This window comes from Chanodichthys erythropterus, chromosome 16, assembly GCF_024489055.1.
Source record: "Chanodichthys erythropterus isolate Z2021 chromosome 16, ASM2448905v1, whole genome shotgun sequence".
NCBI classification, from domain to species: domain Eukaryota; kingdom Metazoa; phylum Chordata; class Actinopteri; order Cypriniformes; family Xenocyprididae; genus Chanodichthys; species Chanodichthys erythropterus.
In genome coordinates this window covers 22,517,055-22,536,327 of record NC_090236.1, presented here as the reverse complement: position 1 = coordinate 22,536,327, position 19,273 = coordinate 22,517,055, and the positions used below count along the sequence as shown (strand labels likewise).

The 19,273-nt window shown below is 36.8% G+C and overlaps 1 protein-coding gene across 8 annotated transcripts in view; it reads left to right on the top strand.

The window, feature by feature from the left end:
- The window catches only part of st3gal3b (ST3 beta-galactoside alpha-2,3-sialyltransferase 3b), a 65,501-nt gene that overhangs the window by 25,427 nt on the left and 20,801 nt on the right, over window positions 1–19,273 (top strand). For all 8 annotated transcript variants that reach the window (XR_010892033.1, XM_067364003.1, XM_067364002.1 and 5 more), the window contains 4 exons: window positions 4,957–5,051; window positions 9,031–9,094; window positions 9,696–9,791; window positions 9,905–10,091. Coding sequence is in view for 7 of the 8 variants with exons in the window: in XM_067364003.1 (XP_067220104.1) it covers window positions 4,957–5,051; window positions 9,031–9,094; window positions 9,696–9,791; window positions 9,905–10,091 (442 nt within the window). In the remaining variant the exon portion in view is untranslated. The remainder of the gene's footprint in view (window positions 1–4,956; window positions 5,052–9,030; window positions 9,095–9,695; window positions 9,792–9,904; window positions 10,092–19,273) is intronic.

Genomic DNA, 19,273 nt, shown 5'->3' with positions numbered 1-19,273 from the left:
AAATATATAAATATATATATATATATATATAAAATATATATTCTCTGTTTAATTGTTTACATAACAACAAATTTGAGCAGAAACATAATTTGATTATTTAAAAAAAACTGCCTTGCATGAAGTTTAAAAGTTTGTACATATTGGGTTTTATTTGACTTTGATTATTACATTAAATACGAGTATTAAATAAACTTTAATTTAGGTGTTGGTGTTTCAGTAAAAAAATAAATTAGGTGCATCATAACTTTAAATATGTCATCAAGTTAAAGTTAGCTGTCTGAGATGGGTATAATTTTGAAATTATTAACACAAATGTAAATATAAAATTAATTGTTTATCAAAGTGGCGACTGACAGAAAAACATTCTTATTGTTGAGTCCTGATTCATGAATTATCTATTGGTCTGTTGCAGTTTCACATGAATTGGTTGCTTTGCTAGATGTGGTTGTTTTTTTTTTAAAAAAAAAAAAAAAGTATTCCATATTTCAAAAGAAGGATAATTGAAGATGGCAGATGGGATGGATGTTTGGTTGAAAGAACATAAAGAAGCTTTGGCTGAATGCTCAGTTTTTATTCACCTTTTTATTTTCATCAGTTCAGCTTTTTTAAAGCTGTTTTTCATCTGCACGGCTTTGCAATATTGTGCTCTCTGACGTCTTCAGAATTAAGTACAAACTCTGTGAATGCAGGACCACTTTGTTAAAGATTTACTTCCTTAGCCCTGATTTACCAAGTTCCTCATGTATTCAACTCTCCGTGGTTTCACCCATCACCATTCAAGAGACACTATGTCACTTCTCAGCTACGAAGCCCCTGAGGCCAGTCTCATAATATCTCTGACTGAACAGAAAGCTGCTCCTCTGATCCTTTTAGTCCTTGTTAATTTGTGACCTACCACAACAAACAACCACTTCCGCATGTTCGCCAGCTCCACAATGCGCCTGTTGTAACTCTTTTGGAAGTGGACAGTAATTCTGTCTTTGCGGCTGAGAGGAACAAGCTCTGTATAGCAGCCACTGTGGATGACTGAATGAGTCAACTTCTTCCATTTGACTAAATCCTCAGAGCGCTCCTCGACCCTCGATGATGTCACACAATACTCAGGGACCCTCAGTGATGTCATGGGCCTTTGATGGAACTTTCCGTCTTTGCTGGCATCCGTATTCCATTGTTCCCACATCTTTAGGATAATTCTCTGGCTGGCAGAAGTCATTGTAAGCAGAAGTCATTTTTCCACTACAGCATGCCCAACGATGATAAACATTAAGCATCACGCTTTGGTTTGTTCATGGATATTTCTCTCATCGCCATAAGATTGTTTAGAAATAGCTTTTCCACCAATCAAGCAAGATTATTTTGGAAGGGATTTTAGAAGCTATCACAAAACCGTAACTATCACACAATAGCAACAGCAATATTTTGTGCAAGTCAGATGGTTGCCCTGAATTGATTTTAAACAAAAACTGACTAAACAAAAATATTAATTTATATAACCTTTTAAAGAAGAAAGAGTATAAAGAACTTGAAAAGTTCATGTTGGAGTAGATTTGTTGTGTCGTTATTTGTCTAGAGGCAGTACAAGCATCAAGAGGCCCATAAAGCAGAGCAGTGACTGAATTGGTGCCTGAAACTTTTTAACAGGTCTCCCAATTAACGGCATATGTGTTAACAGTGTCTACAATGTGCCTCTAATTAACATGTGATGGATCAATGTTCTCAGGGTCTCTGTTTATCTTTTGGGGTCAAAAGGCACTGCTGCCACATCATTACAACACAAATATTTGAGCTTTTTTATTGCATGATAAATTATTTGTAATGATGTTTAGGATACATTGATTCAGTTTAGATATTGCCAAAATCTTGATGAAGTTGAAACATTTTATGTACTTTTTGAATACAACAGATTATATGTTTCATGAACTGACATTGTACAACAGTAATAATGAGTGATAAATATACTTGCGTTCAATAATGCGTACATTTTTAAACGTTTAAAAACTACAAAGTATATGTAGACAGTATATGTAGTAACATTACATTAATACATGCTGTGTTAGTGCATGTCCTTCATATCTAATGCATTCATGTACATGAATTGAACTTTGTTGTAAAGTGTTTCCATTGAATGAATCAATAATTATATTAGTTTTGTAATTGGACATTTTTTATTTAGCATCTTAGAGGAATAATTGTGTCCATGTTTGGATAAAGAACCTTAAGACTCAAATTTAAGAATATCACCTAGTATAATTAAAAAGTAAAACAGTGCGGCATTACCCTGCAATTTTATTTAATAAAATAAAGTGACCTGTATGAATAGTAATTCAGCACTTGTGGCTGTTTTCATTAGAATTAAATAAAATAATGTGCATTTAATTGATCAAACATAACTGTAACAAAGTTCAAGTTCGGTTAAGGACGCTAAACGTAACTTTAATCGTAAAATAAACATAAACAACAAAACGAAAGAGGTGGCAGCGGCCGACTGCAACATAAGCACAGCAACTAAAAAATGTCATAGGGTCTTGGGCCCGCCCTGATTTATACCACAGTAACGTTAATAAAACTTGAATACATTAGCTCATCCATGAACATGATTTCTGCCTGAGTTCCATTGGATTGCATTCCATTGGCTGTGGAGGTGAAAATGACAACTCCCATGATTCCACTCTCATTCACGGCATCATAAAGTTACACCTTTGTTGTTGTTTTTAATAAGTGACCTCTAGCGGTGAAACTAACATACTGTGCCTTTAAATTTACTTTTACCCTTGTGCAGTTTTATATTAAATTTCTTCATTAATTAGAAAAGTCTGGATCTGAAAAGTTTTTAATGCGCAAAACCACATATTTTAAAGTGAACATTTTAAATACATTTTTAAATGGTTTTACATGCTTTTAAAATGAAATCATGTTCTTGAAATGCTGTACTCGTGGTGAAATTCAAACAATTAATTTTTTTAAATCTAGAAAAGCTTTTCAGCCTCATTATTCAGTTGTTGGATAAAGTAGGAATGGTCCTATTAGAGTTAAATCCCACTTGGCATGTTCAGAATGTGGTCATTTGGGCAATCGCTTATTTCTCCCTTTAATCAAATCAAAAAAATTCTCCCAGTTTAATTTTATTAGAAAATCCTTGCATGTGTAGAATACCACCTGAAGCCCTGTGATACCAACCTCTGTTAGTTCAGTCGTTGACTAACCCTTGGAATCCACTTTATTTTCAACACCTCCACTCCTTTCCCAAAATTGTTTGTATTGGACTCTTAAATCAAATGTCTTGGTTGAACTTGAGCGGGCGGTTATGAAAATACAGCCCCCAGTGAGAGATAGCCATGAGGAAATGAGCACAATGTGCACAGGCCTCCTGTTCAAGACCCCTTTATGACAAGCAGACCCCTGTCTGTCTTTAGACCTAAAGCTCTCTCTTCCAGTTATTTATAATGCGAGTTAGTCCACACCCCACAAGCCACAAGTTAATTAATCACAGTTTGTTTTGGCAAGGTCTCGCTTTGTCTGCCTTTATCAGGTGGTGTAAGAAGAGGATCTGATGCGACCGCTTTTTCCCTTTTTTTTGACATTGTCGGACATCCTCTGGCCTCAAGTGATTAGTACATGAAATAGACACACTTTTATCTGAGTCTGTTAAACAGTTGCCAATAGTGAGCCCATTCATTTCCTCATCTCATTTCCTGCAGTTGCTCTGACACTTTCTTCAATTGACATCTTCTTTGTCCTAATTTTCCACACATTTCGGACATTTGTTGTAGATTTAGATGGTTTAAAAGCAACTGGAGTTACCAAAAGTTACCAAAAAGGCTTGTTAAAATTTTCTTTTTAATGTGAATTTTGAAGGCCATGAACTCATGACGCTCTGTTCTATGGAAAGTATGTTGGGAAAGGGGTTCTGCTGCTTTTTCTTCCCAAAAGCAAGACCTGTATTTTTAAATGACCCCTGTGTTCTCTTTACTGACTCGTGATTAGTCTTTTAAGTTTTCTTAAGGGGGCCTAATTTTTTCAAACCATCTGTACCTCTCGACAAGCTTTCCTTGTTAGTCATCCGCTTCAACCAATCTACTGCAATTTTCTTACTTAATCGTAAAAGACCTAAGAAAGAAGGAAAAAACCTGAAAAATGATCCAATATCCTCATGTTTGTAAATGAATAATGATCCTGTTGAGTTGGGAGGGTCGTAAAAACAGACATTGTGTGGCCACACTTACGGAAGCAGAAAAGAGGCAGCGTTCACAACATGTTTGTGGAAAATGCTTCTGCTGTCTGAGACTTGCTCAGTTCTTATAAAATGAAAACATTAAATGACCCCTGAAAGTGATCTGGTATTGAAACATTTTTTGATTGTTTGATGGCTTCTGAAAATTCAGACTGTCTACCGGCACCTTTGAGCAGCTCAATGCTCCACTTCCTGGAGATTTCACATTTGAATTGCTTTAAATGTTGTCGAAATGCCCTTTGGTAGCAGGCGGAATAGATAAGAAATGACAGCGAGGATCTGCGGGTCAGAGGCACAGGCATTCATCGTTGCATTTACACATCTAGCTTTAAGAGGGGAGTGTGCTGGGAAATGGCCTCCGGGTAGGGTATCCCCTGACTCCTCTTGAGAAGGGGTGAACGGAGGCCTGAGTTCATGATTGATTGGTGCTGGTTCAGCCACACTGTTTTAAACTTTAACCACAGGTCAAAGCAGAGATGAAGTGAGACCTCTCACAGACAAAAGCCCCCTTTGACTCCCCAAACTCCTGATGTCCGGGAAGGGAATGTGTTGTTTGGCTATATGTAATTAGCCCTTTTGATATGGAATTGACATGTTGATAGGGAGATGTTTTTGGTACTGTGCAAAATTTGTAATGTTCTATTAGATCTGCAGAATGTCTACATCTAAATGTTAGTTGTCCATAGAATATGCATTCATTATATTATTTTCTTATGCTATTGCAGGTTTAGTAAGCCAGCTTCCATGTTTCTGGACCGAAACTTTAAGCGGCTTGCAAAAGTTACCAACTATTTACCTCCATTTGGATTTAAAACACAAGGTATGTATGCATTTTAAATAGATTCATTAAGGTGGACTTTTGCCCTTTAACAACAATGTTCTCCAAATGCTTTAAAACGAGTTAATGGCATGAATCATTCTGAAGCACTTCTCTAGAGGACTACACGGGATGGATTTTTATATTGTATCCCGCTTCCGCCTTCTATTTTGTCCTCTTTCTGTCCTCAAAAGCATGCAGGTAGAGGACTGTGGAGGGTTTTATTTTTCTTCCTCTCCCTTAAGATACGGTCTTGTTTCATTGCCACAGACTAGATTAGATTATTAGGGGGGGGGGGGGGGGGATTTGCGATATTTGGTTTTTCTGCAATAAATATTGTGATATGAAAACGATTTCACCAGATGACTTCAATAGCTCTATTTATAAAGAATTAATCATTCTAGAATGATTGGTGTGAATACAATAAAACAAAGATTCAAATTAAATAAACAGTGCTTTATGTTTTTCAGATAAGTCTAACAGAATTCAGATACAGAACTTGAATACATTTATGTAAATGTAAAATAACACTGCATAGTTTTCGTTGTATAAATTACATATAAATAATCTTTGTTAAAGCTACAAAAGTGATTTTTTTTTTCTTTGTATTTTGTTGTTTGATTAACATTAATTACAGACAGGATTAACTACAATCCCTATACTTGACATTGCATATTCCTGCGATGTGACTATTGCTGGGTTCAGACTACACAATATCAGCCCAGTTTTGGCACAATGTGTTTGACGTAGGGTGTCATAAATAACAATTGCTGTCTGGATACAATTATCGATCGTTTCATCTCGTATACTGTGTCATAGTGGACGACAACCACTTCTGTCACATCTATGACATTGACCAATAAGAGCACAGAAGCTCTTCCGTACACAGCTTTCAAACATGGCAAAACGAAAGAGAGACAGTCGTATTGGTGCTGCTAGGTGGAATTAATAATTAATTGGCAACAATATTTTGACACTTTACGATCCCATGAGGCCACGTGAGAGGGTTTAAGAATGGAGGTGAAGCGACGCAACTCATGCTGGTAGGTCACATGATAATGACAACATGGCGGATACACACATTCATACTATATAGAACATTATTTTTCCCTCCCCAATCCACACAATGCTAAACTGTTTAGTTTTGGTTGCTTGATAGACAAATACCACAAATAACATTTTGTATCTTAAAAAAAAATTATAAAGTTTATATTTTGAAGAAGTCTTGCTGTCATTCTTTCTCCCGCATACTGCGCACATTAATATCTTTCCTCTTGCGCCCCCACTTGTCACTTGTCCCGCAGAAGACTCTCGAAAATATTTAAGCAAAATGGACAAAATAGACCCAAATGAAATGAAACTGAATCAGAATCTAATGGAGAGCTTGTGAATCAGATTTGAATCAAATCTGGAATTCTGTTATTCTTATACAGGGCTTACAGTTGCATTTTCTAAGCAAATTCACTCCCGTAAAGTCAAGAGAAAGCAGAAGCCTAATAATATGTCACTGTTCGCAAAAATGAATCCCATCATAAACTTCAAATGCTTTAAACTGTTAGCATTCATGTTACTTTATAGTCGTAGGATGCCAAACTATGATCTTTCTTACTATGATCGACCATTGCAGGTTCAGGAGTGACTCTGATATTGCTGTAGTATCTGAGAGAAAACCTCTGTAGTGTGTACGTGGCCAGATGTAATGCACAGTATGGCAGACATTTATGTACTTCAGTGATGTGGGGATTTTATCCCATTCAACAGAGAACAAGAACTTCATTCTACTGAGCTTTGTGAATGTATCAAAGAGAATGAGACCTTTGGAAAAGACCTGTAGATAAGGAAACCAATTGGTTGCTAATGTAATCCTCCGTTGTCTATTCAGTCTTTTTTCCCCTCCATCTGAAAAGATGATTACATCTTAGATTTCAGCACATTGTCAAATGTTCCAGCACTTGAGGGCAACGGGCACATAAGGGTACCTTGAATGTAACCTTTGTGTTCTGTTAAGGGCTGCCGTGTCCACACACATGAAGACTTTCAAAAGAGCAGGTCCCATGTTTACATTACACCTGGTTTCTGTTTTCTGCACGGATCGTGAGCCTAGCGTGACTTCGCTTTTAACTTTATTCATTTGGATAGGTGATACGTGTGGTTCTTGAATAGAGCTTGACAAAGGTTCTCGAGTCGTGGGCCAGAAAGGCATAAAAATAGATGTCTTATTTATGCACTACCAATTCTGATATAAGCGATCCCTGCGGCCACCTACGACTTTGTGATTTCTGCTCTTGATTACGTCGCCCTCAGTGGAAAACATTCAGTCAAAGCATTGCAGATGGTCGTGTCGACCGTAAGGTAATCCCAACATCCTTTATAGACGGGAGAACCAAATACCTCAAAGGAGAATAAACCATTAGGGCTGTTTTGACTGTAAGTTTGGCCTTTTAAGTGCCTTACAGTATTAAGTAGCCTCTTAAATGTCTCCAGTGACTCAGGATGAAGTGTCACTCTAGTTCCGCTAATACTCACAATGAATTGTTTAAATAGTTTTTGAGCGTGTTTGATCAGTTTTTAAACTAAAAAGCTTCTTGACAAACATTACATGAAAGAAATGTCATTATGTGACTCGTTCTCTTAGAAGTCATGCTCCAGATGTTTTTTTGCAATATTAGCCCCTCATGTTCTCAAAGTATTTGCATCATTTCTACTTTATTTCAGAGCATAATTTCCTCTTGCCAAAACAGTGTATGTTAAAGATGAGGGGCTTGTTTGTTTAAACTGCCAAGAGTGATACTTGGCTGAAATGTTTATGGCGTTTCTCTGAAAACAATTCGAACCTATTGCTCTTCCCATTTCTTTACGAAACCCTGATATATACATTATATATCTTTTTTTTCCCGTTTCTTATTCCAGTGTGGTCCCGCCGCTGTTTTTGCAGTGTGTGGTGATGCTTGATGTGAGCCGTCAGCGCTTTGTCCAAACAATGACGGCTACTCCCTGATGCTTTTTAATCATTCAGGTCACAGTTTAGGGTCAATGCAGATTTCAAGCTCTTACGTTAGCTTTCGCACTACACCGACTGTTGCATTTCTGGAGGATGAATCAATTTACAGGTCTTCACATGCTGTATTGTTGTAATCACAACCATTCACTTCAAACCAAACCACAGGACTACATTGGTACATCCTATTATGTTTGCCTCTCAATAACATACTGTCTATGGCAATAAAAAAGATAATCTCACATGTGAGCTCTTTGTTGTCAGGAACAGTAATGGTAGTCATTAGGGTAGATGCTTTCAAACCACCGGACGAGGAAAAAAAGGAATTATGTACAGATGTAGATTTGGCGCCTCACACGTACAGCAAAGTGCCTAGCAGACCTCCCAAAGTGTTTCCCTCCATGTTATGCCGTCTTGATTTTTATTCATTGGAATATAGCTAAGGTCAAAAAGGTACGTTGGGAACATGGGCAAGTCCGTATATATTTGTGCTTATTGAATTAGAAACCTGTCTTCTCATCTTTGGCCTTTTATAGTATGCATACTGATGCTTTAGTCAATTCAATGGGTTACACTAATGCATCCTTACTAGGAAATCCGGTGTCTTCGCTGATATCAGGCGGCATAATCTGTGGCTTCCATGAATGCCTTCGAGGGTATCAGAGGAATGATCGCTATGACCAAACAGCTTTGTAAATTTATATCACGAGGTGACATACTGAGAGCATTAAATTGAAGTCCATGGCACAGGAATTTTACTTGTTTGCAAATGGCATTCCATTTTTACAGACTGTTTTTTCCAAGGTGTCAGTAACCTATTTTCAGTTGCTAATACAACTTCCAGGAGCCTCCAAGTAAATAACACAATCATGCTTCTCCATCAGACCACCAGGAGAAAATCATTTGAGTCAGATGAGAGCCGTAACCATCTAGAGATGTTTTTGTTTCATCTTTTTGTTCTTCCTTGTTCATCTCTCTCTACAGAAAGAATCATAGATGTTATATTATCTGCCACAAAGAATTTTGGACTGGGACCAGATTTGGATAGGTATGTTTTTGAAATAATGCTTATGCTCACCAAGGCTGCATTTCAGTAAAATATTAATAATATGAATATTATTACAATTTAAAATAACTTTTTTTTTTAAATTTATTTATTTCTGTGATGGTAAAGCTGAATTTTCAGCATCATTACTCCAGTCTTCAGTGTCACATGATCCTTCAGAAATCATTATAATATGCTGATTTCATACTCCACAAACATGTATTATTATTATTGTCAATGTTGAGCAGTTGATATGGATTCCAGGATGAAATGGAAATCTTTTTTTAACAATGTAAATGTCTTTAAAGTCACTTTCGATCAGTTTAATGCATCCTTGCTGAATAAAAGTATTAATTTCTTTCAAAAAAAATCTTATTGACTGTTTGTATATTTTGATGTGTATTGTGCTTAAAATGTTCTGAATGTCATGGTTTGCATAACGCATGTATATAGTGCATCATCTTTTTACCTGACCTTTTTAAAACTGCAGTTATAGGCAATATCAGGCTAGACTTGTGTCAGTTCTAATAGCTGAATATGGTTGTAAAGATGTATGCAGGTTTTGGAGTAATGCCACCTGTTTTCTCATATGTTCTCTTTGCAGTTTGAGTTGTAAAAGATGTATAATAGTAGGTAATGGCGGCATCCTTAGCAACAAGTCTTTAGGATCCCGCATCGATGAATATGATGTTGTAGTAAGGTGAGTGTCCACAAGGTCATCTTGTTCTGCCTTTTTAATGACCAAATCAATAAACTGAACAAAAAAAGGATTGTAGAGACAAATGCAGCTGATTTGTTTTTTGTTTTTTTTAGGCTCAACGAGGCCCCAGTGAATGGTTACACCAGGGATGTTGGTACTAAGACCACCATGAGGATAACCTATCCCGAGGGGGCCATCCAGAAGCCTGAACGCTATGAAAAAGATTCCCTCTTTGTCTTTTCTGCTTTCAAACCTCTCGACTTTAAATGGTTGAGACAGATGGTCTTCAGAGAGAAGCTGGTAAGACCTTGTTTCCCTCAGTAAAATCTGTACTTATTTATTTTTTACTTATTTGTTAAGGTCTCCTTATTCATTTGAGTTTGAGGAACAAAGATTCCAGTTGTTTTTATAGACTCATTTTCTGCACTAACTTTTTTCTGTACCTTTTATTATACTTGAAGTCATTTATGAATTCAGAGTAATGTTAATATTGCCCTCTAACAAAAAATACTGCATTGAAATTTTTGTGGTTAAAGGATTTTGATTGGGAATAGTTATTGAAGAAGAGGCTTTTATTGTTCAAGGTCTTTCATCTCATTTTTAGCGTGTGGTAAAACATTCTCCTTCCAGGTTTGACTGACATCTAGTGAATTAGCCTCTTAATCAGGAGGGTCGGCCCGTCTGAATGAGCTCTCTCTTATCTCACACAGTTTTAATGACTCTGCCTCCATCCCATTTCTTATCACACAAAGAGCAAGCACAAGCACTCCGTTCTCCTCTGGAGTTGGCTGACTCGGCTACTCAAGGACATGTTTTTTTCTTTTCTAGTCGTCTGTCATGTAATCGTGGTCAAGGCGTTTGGTTCAGTGTGTGTGGTTTCCCCCATAATCTCCCTTTTCCAATATACTTGTCTTCCTCAACCACACACCTGCTTGTTTTCCCCTGTTGTCAAATGGGAATCTGGCGGCAATGTGCCCCAGGAGCTCCTGTCCAACACAGCTGCTGGGCTTTCAGGGGACCAGCGCTGGATTTTTTTACAGGGTGACATTTGTCAATGTGCAAGAGACTCAGCGGAGCTATTTGATTACCTCCCTCCCCTCTGGCCCATGAAAAGAGCCAGATTTGTCTGAACATCTGATCGTAACAAGCTGGACAGTGGAAAGTGCTCAGATAATTGATCTGCCCTCTGGCTTCTGGTACATTGGCTTTGATCTCATGGAAGGAAGAATTTCCTTCACCAAATGAGGGGTCAAGAAAACTCCAATGTGTCTGCCATAATGTTAGAAACAGCATTCAGAGGATGATGACTGGTGAAAACCATAGTATTGGTTAACAAAATACTAATAGGAAAAAGGAAAATTGAATGTTCATGCCATACTGGAGTCTAACAGGGAGATTCTTGGTTGTAAAAATGGTTGTAAATGGGCAGTATTTAGTAGGGCTGGGTAAAAAAATATTGATTGCTCAATTTTAATCGATTCTCATTTTTACGAACCGATATCGATTCTTAAATCCCAAGAATTGATTCGTCTAGTTTTCAGTTGATGAATGAGCAGAATATGTAGCGCCTCCCATCCAATAAATCGCAATAATCTTTGTGCTTTGTTTCTTTTGATATGAAGCAAAGTCTCAGATTTCAAATGACGTCCATCTTATTATGAGATTCAAAAAATAAATACTATTGTTTTGGCACAGTTTAATGTGATGAGACAGATCATTTTAGAGCCTCAGTTAAAGAGAAGCGGCAGCACGGAGTGCATGTGAACATCCTCTCCTCCACTTTAATACCAGTTACAGCGCGAAATAAACATGACTAAACATCTGGTATGTTAAAATATACAGTACATCTTACCGAAACCTGTATCATGTAATAGCTCAATCAGTGTTTCAACCTCGGAAAGACGTCAATAAAACAGCTTGTAAACAATGTCACGTAACGTCACATTTACCTCAGAAAAACATATTCAGTGACCACACAGTAAAATCCTCAGAGTTATATCAACTCTGCTCAGAGTACATATGGTCATACATAAAGTACATAAAGTAACACTGAAGCAGAGTTAAAGTTAATGAGATAATTAAGCAATTAATACGGCTGTAACTGAAGTCAGTTGTAGTTCTTGTGTTTCTCTTTTCTTCAGTGATTCTGCTTGTTAACAGCAGGTGTTCATCACTAATGCACAATCATCACTTAATTAATTGCTTAATTATCTCATTAACTTTAACTCTGCTTCAATTTTATTTTAACACTATTTAGAGAGGGACCATATGTACTCTGAGCAAAGTTGATTTAACTCTGGAGATTTTGCTGTGCATAAAGTCATTAGTCAGCTAGAAAAGTGAACTCTAGAAAGCAACATTCTGATAAATGTAGCTATGCACCATTACATATTCATGATCATTTTTAATGTTCTTCAATATTTAATGCATGTTTGAATAAATCAGTTATGACAGCCACGATTTAAATGTTTATATTTCAAAAAAACGAACTGGAGTAGAAATATGATTATGTAATTCTAAACTTTATAATAAAACATCATTGAGTGTAATTTAAGTGTTTGTATATAAATAAGTTAATTTAACCTTCAATAATATTATAGTCGTACCTACTGACTCCCATGTGTAGTTTACAGCATTAGTTGAGAGATTTTTTCCTCTAGAAAATTTGCCATGTACTTTAACTGAAATACTACATCCAAAATAATCGAAATCGAATCGAATCGAAAGCATGTGAATAGTAATCGAATCGTGAAAACTGTCAATACCCAGCCCTAGTATTTAGACATATAATACCCAACATAGCTATTTGTTAATAAAAAAAAAGACAACACGACTGCTCGTCATATAAAGCTTTGGTGTGTAACTTGTCCACAGTGAATTAGGTTTTAGGTTTTCTGCAAACCAGAAATCTGCTTATTGGAAGGTTTACATGCACTGGTTGCCGGCTTATTATAAACTTGCACGTATATGTGTCTCCTTCAATAAGAATCTTTCCATTACTTTACTTCTCCCACACAATGCATGCTCTTCAAAATCCTGTAAAAATGGTGCTTATGCTTTTACATGACCACTTAATTTACATTCTCCAGCTGAAACTCATGTGTTAAACTGCTTTCTCTCGGTGTTAGGATGTATTGAGAATGTTTTTGCATTTACTTTGCTGGAGAGCCTTCTGTGAATGCAAGCTGGAATGCTGGAAAATTCGATCCTTGCATCAGAATCAAGAAACCGTGCCAGAATTAATCCTGGAATTTTGGGAAATTTTCCAAAAATTTTCTCGAATCTTTGTATGAAAGAGGCTAATAATTCCTCAGATCACGTAACTCGTTGAAGAAAGATTTGCTTTAACTTTTCTAAGCAATCACAATAAAACAGTTGGATTTTTGTCCGATGGATAGTAAAATAGGCCTTACGATGAAGGAGGGACCCAAGCCATATCTAGAAACAGAATATCACATAGACCACCCAGAATACCCTAGCAACCACATAGCAATTGACATAAACCACTAAGAACACCTTAGCAACTGCATAAAAACCCCTGGCAGCGATTTTTGTTCAGGCAAGCAGCACTCAGATTTTCTTCCGAAAATGTAAAAATGCCGTTCCTGATTGTTTTTCTTCCTCCGGCAGACAGCCACAGCTGTAAAAGATGTTTATATCCAGCTAGTCTACGTGACCTCCCGTGTATGTATGAAGTTGTAAGAGTATCATGTTTAAAGAGGGGTTTTTAACCGATTGTCACTTGACAAATGAAGCCTATCACTATTGTGAATTCTTACAGATGAAAAACGACTGACTTCTATTCTTCTCTCTTGATCAACGTCAGACTCCGAGAGCCCCTCGCATTCCCTCGCTCCCTTCTCAAACAGTTTAACTTTGGCTGTGTTTATTTTTAACTGGCGAAGGATGGTATTTTAGGGCCCGATGAAAATCTGACTAAGCGTTTATCTAGTTTATGCGCTCTATACGTACCACAGATGTTTCTTTGAGTAATCTCTAAACAATAACAGCCGTTCATCACCATGCTTAATCACACATAATCTTATCAAACACTGTGTCCCTAACAACAGTATACAGTTCATCTCATGGTTGAAAACAAATACATTCCCTGCAGGCCGCTTCCAAGTCTTATTTAGATCTTACGACATATCATCGCTGCAATGAAAATCCCGTTGAGTGACTTGTGGTGATGTTGCTGCTGCTTTGCCAAAATATAAACGCTTCCTTTTATTGGCAGAAACCTGGTGGCGAAATGGAAAACACTTTGTTTTTGTAAGCGGTGACAACAGCGATTGAGATCCATTGTGTGGCGACTTCTTTCATTTGGAGATGAACGCATAAAGACATGTGTGACTGTGTGGGCAGTTGGCTTTAGAAAGGCACATAGCTTTAGACTTTAGTGTAATCCTCAACTAGCACTGACTCCTCACTCTCTTCATCTCAAACAGTCACACTGATGTAACTTTGAACAGTGGCTGCTCGCTGCTTTGAAGGTTTTTTTTCCTCTCTGCTGCTCTTTTGTACATTGTGGACACTCACGGGTGGAAAGAATGCCAACCTATTCAGTTCGTATTGACAGAACAGTAGACGGATGCCTTCCCAGCATTGAAGAACCTTGCTGGAGTTCACCTGAATATTTTGCCATGAGGCATGAGCGCACATTGGAAAGCAATGACCTGTTAGTCAAATTATTGCATTTTGATGAAAGATTGACATATTTATTAGGACATATTCATTATCTTAATGCATGTTATTGGTCTTATACAGTGCTTCAGTCATAACATATATTTGTAGGCCAAAAAAACAGGAACAAATTGGCATTTTAGCACTTTCAGTTCCATCATTCTGAAGTCAATGGAAGTCAATTTTTAAATGAGTTTTTAATCTGTGGTGAACACAAACTCTTATTCTACAACATAAAATACAGCGGCATTAAAAATCACTAGTCCACTTATTGTTACAACCACCGGTTCCTGCACTACACTTCCCAGCATCCCCTCTGCCCTGCACCTGCACGTCATCATCATCACACGCACCTGAGGACAATCATCATCATTAGCACTCATTGGGACTTGTATATATTCACTCACCCTTCACTCTTGTGTTTGTCGGTTATAAGTTGTATGTTAGTGTGTGTATATCGCCTGTGTTCCTGTATGCTCCTTTGGATTATCTAGTAAAGTTGGACTTTGATCCTATTCTCCTTGTCGTGCGTGTTCCTACACACCAGAGAACGTAACACTTATAGCCCCATTGCCTTTATAATCACGCTTTTTGCAAACTTATATATATATAATATACAGTACGTTCCAAAAGTTTGGAACCACTAAGATTTTTAATGTTTTTAAAAGTTTCGTCTGCTCACCAAGGCTACATTTATTTAATTAAAAATACAGTAAAAACAGTAATATTGTGAAATATTATTACAATTTAAAATAACTGTTTTCTATTTGAATATATTTCACAAAGTAATTTATTCCTGTGATGGCAAAGCTGAATTTTCAGCATCATTACTCCAATCTTCAGTGTCACATGATCCTTCAGAAATCATTCTAATATGCTGATCTGCTGCTCAAGAAACATTTAATGTGTACAATTGTACAAAATATTTGTGTACAATTTTTTTTTTTCAGGATTATTTGATGAATAGAAAGTTCAAAAGAACAGTGTTTATCTGAAATATAATCTTTTGTAACATTATAAATGTCTTTACTGCCACTTTTGATTGATTTAATGCATCCTTGCTGAATAAAAGTATTCATTTCTTTAATTTCTTTTCAAAAAAATAAAAATAAAAATTCTTACTGACCCCAAACTTTTGAACGGTAGTGTATAATGCTACAGAAGCTTTGTATTTCACATAAACACTGTTCTTTTGAACTTTCTATTCATCAAGGAATCCTGAAAAAAAAGTACACAACTGTTTTCAACATTGAAAATAATCATAAATGTTTATTGAGCAGCAAATCAGCATATTAGAATGATCTTCTGAAGGATCATGTGACACTGAAGACTGGAGTAACGATGCTGAAAATTCAGCTTTGCATCACAGGAATAAATTAATTTGTCAAATATATTTAAATAGTACACAGTTATTTTAAATTGTAATAATATTTCACAATATTACTGTTTTTTACTGTATTTTTAATTAAATAAATGTAGCCTTGATGAGCAGATGAAACTTCTTTTAAAAACATTAAAAATCTTAGTGATTCCAAACTTTTGGACGGTACTGTATATATATATATATATATATATATATATATATATATATATATATATATATATATATATATATATATATATATATATATATATATATATATATATATCATTAACTTTTGTTGATTACAGAGTTTTTTGCTTCTGCAATAATCCAAAAGCCTATTTGTTTTTTGTCAATGGGAACCAGGGTGATTATGACTTTCAGGTTGACTGACAAAAATACTGTATGTCATCACTGCGGCAATCTATAGTGAACAGTTTATACATACGTTCATTTCTATTTTTTACCTTGTAATCTTGAGTTTAAAAGTCACATCTTGATATTCGTGACAAGTCAAAATTATTTTCTTTTACACTCAACACGATTTGTTAACTTCAGTCTACTCCAGAAACGTGTCACACTTTTCTCTTAATTTCACCTATTTTAGTCATTCAAAATGGATTAACGCTTCAGAGGTCACTGATGTAAGAACACATGAAGGAGCCTGATTTGAAAATAGGCAACGGGCCAGCCGTCATGTGCGATAAGAGCGTACTAAATTAACAAGTACTAGAGGTCGCAGAGGAGCATGTGGCTCCCACGATAATTATTTTCATTCAGAATACCATTGACTAGGTAATCCTCTGGCTTCTCTTTGAATATATTTACCCATCACTTCCTTCTTCCATATGTCTTAATCCCTTATTATTTCAGCCTTACATGGTAAGAGCGAGGCAAAAGTGTGTCACTTATCAGACACTCCTTCAGGCTCCTGCTTTTGGCATTTATTGAAGGTACTTTCCGTGTCGGCGTGTTGCATAGCATTGCCAGTTGTATAATGGTTGCCTGTTGTATTTTGTGGTTTAGTCTGTAGTAGCTTTATTTGCATGCCAAAATTCAGCTCTTGGAATACACACTGTTGTGTGCATGACTTTATCTCTGTTGATGCCTGTGGAGAGCGTGCCTTTGTTTACTCATAAAACCTTCAGAAAAGGTGACTCATGTCACTTTTGCATAATCTTAAAGGCATAGTTCACCCAAAAATGAAATTTGTGATCATTTGCTCATCCTGGGGAAATTAAAAACAATCCTGGGCAGTCTTTTTGATATAAAGAGGACCAAAACAAGCAAAAAGCAACATAAGTACTACTAATAAAAAGTACTAAGGCTTGTTCACTATACTCAAGTCTTCAAAGTCGATAGCTTTGTGTGAGAAATGGACTGACATTTGTTTCTATAGCCTGAAATTGTTGCCATCTGCCCTACCTGGTGTTCATGAGAGAAATAGCGATTACTGATTCATGAAGGAGTCATTCTTTGCATTCTTTGCAATGAATCCGTTGATCCAGTCCACAAAACTGCTCTAAATGAGTCATTCATTGATTTGAACAGCCCACTAGAAGGGAAGATTATCAGGGAATAATGATGTATAATGAATAATAATCAGGGAATAATAGTGTATTCTTTTTGAAGCTTGAAATAGGTTTCATGAAACCTTTCATTATTTGTCAGTTTTTTTTTTGTTTTTGTTTTTTGACTTTTGATTATTGAGAGTCAGCACTTTTGATCTCTTTGTAGCTTGATTGCAAGTCAGCATTTTCATGCCCTTTGTAGTGGTGTTTTTGTAAAAACGTGTCTGTTTTTAGAGTTTGATGCAGGTGTTGTCTCTCCTTTTGACCCAATGGGACAGCAAGCCAGGGGTTAACAAGGGGACATGGATGTTTGCTTCTGAACATGCCAACAACCAGTCTTTCATCTACCAAACAGTCACTTGTATGTATCTGTATTACATTTGAGGTAATAAAAGGGTACCAGACCTTTAACCAGTCATTTGACATGCTTAGGGTAGTCTCAGTCTCAGATGACATGGCCATGGAACATCCACAGGCCATTTGCAGACCATTTCATAATCACTCTCTCTAATCAGATTGGCTGACTTTTCACAGTCTACCCAGAACCAAGTTGACTTTACAAGAAGCCAATTTTAGGATGAAATATTACTGGATTTGCCAAGGTTAGTAGCACCAAGAGTTGAGTTGCAGAGTTTTGTTTGAGGAACTGTATATTCTGCTTTGTGTTCTGACGGATGGCTGTGAAATCAGTAGTTGTTGCTTTTAGAGAACATACTTGGGCTATTTTAGGACTTAAGACAAGACCCATACCTAAATGGCACATAATGATGAGATCAATTTTGATTGTTCATATGCATTGTGAATACATTCTTATACTTTATGCTCAATGCTCTGGCAACACAAGATACAGTATTAGTCCCATGTGAATCGGCATCTCTGTGATTTGGCCAGAATTTGGTGGGGTCGTATATCATTTTTTGCAAGGTTTTTGTTTCCTGTGCGCCTTTTATCCATCTTTTGCAAAGAATGGAGGCTTTGTTGGAGTGTTTTAATAGTATTTCGGGTGTTGGGTCATATCGCTATACACCATACAACTGTACAATTTGCAGAAAGAGAAAGCTGAAAATCATCAGAAGAACATGTGGTAAGGAACATTCTTCTGTTTATGAGATATCATACAGCTAGAACTATAACATGTTACGCAAAGCCTTGAGATCATGTCCGGGAGATGAGATTTATGAGATTTCCTTCTATAACAAGCTTTTTCTAAAGCCTGAGTGGGGTCAGTTGACCCAGTTGTCCTGTTTGCTGGCTCAAAGTGTGAAGATGCATACACAGGATGACCCAAGTATGTCTGTAAAGCAGAAAGTCATGGCTCTCAAGGCAAAGAAAGGTCAGAACAAGGACAAAGGCAACAAAAATGAGCAAATAGCTCAGATTCTTGCTAACAAAAGGAGTGTCATCTGAGTATCCTATAGAGTTTGGATTCCTGACCCGGTCAAGAGCAACGGGATCTAGATTTCGTGAACCTGACCTGCTCTGGATGAGTGCTTCACGAAATGTGCACATTTCTGCTGGGGCCCTCAGAGTAAACCTTCAGCGCTTTATATACAAACTGAAGTTCATATGAATCATACAGAGCCTGGAGTGAAATGGTTTGCCAGTGCAGGTTTACACTTCTTATCAGGCTTCAGCTCTGACTGTGGTGGTATAAATTTGCATGTTGATATGTCACAGCCTAGCTGCAGTTGCAAATTTGTCATCCGGCCTGATATGTTTATAGGCATTCAGAGCATGGCAACTAGAGCAGCAGGAACAACATCTGTCCGACAGCGTGCCTGAGCCTCTAGAAGACGGGCTTTGATTGCAGCTCAGTCGGCTAGAGCACACACCATAAAAAAGATCATTTCACTTTAACGGTGTAC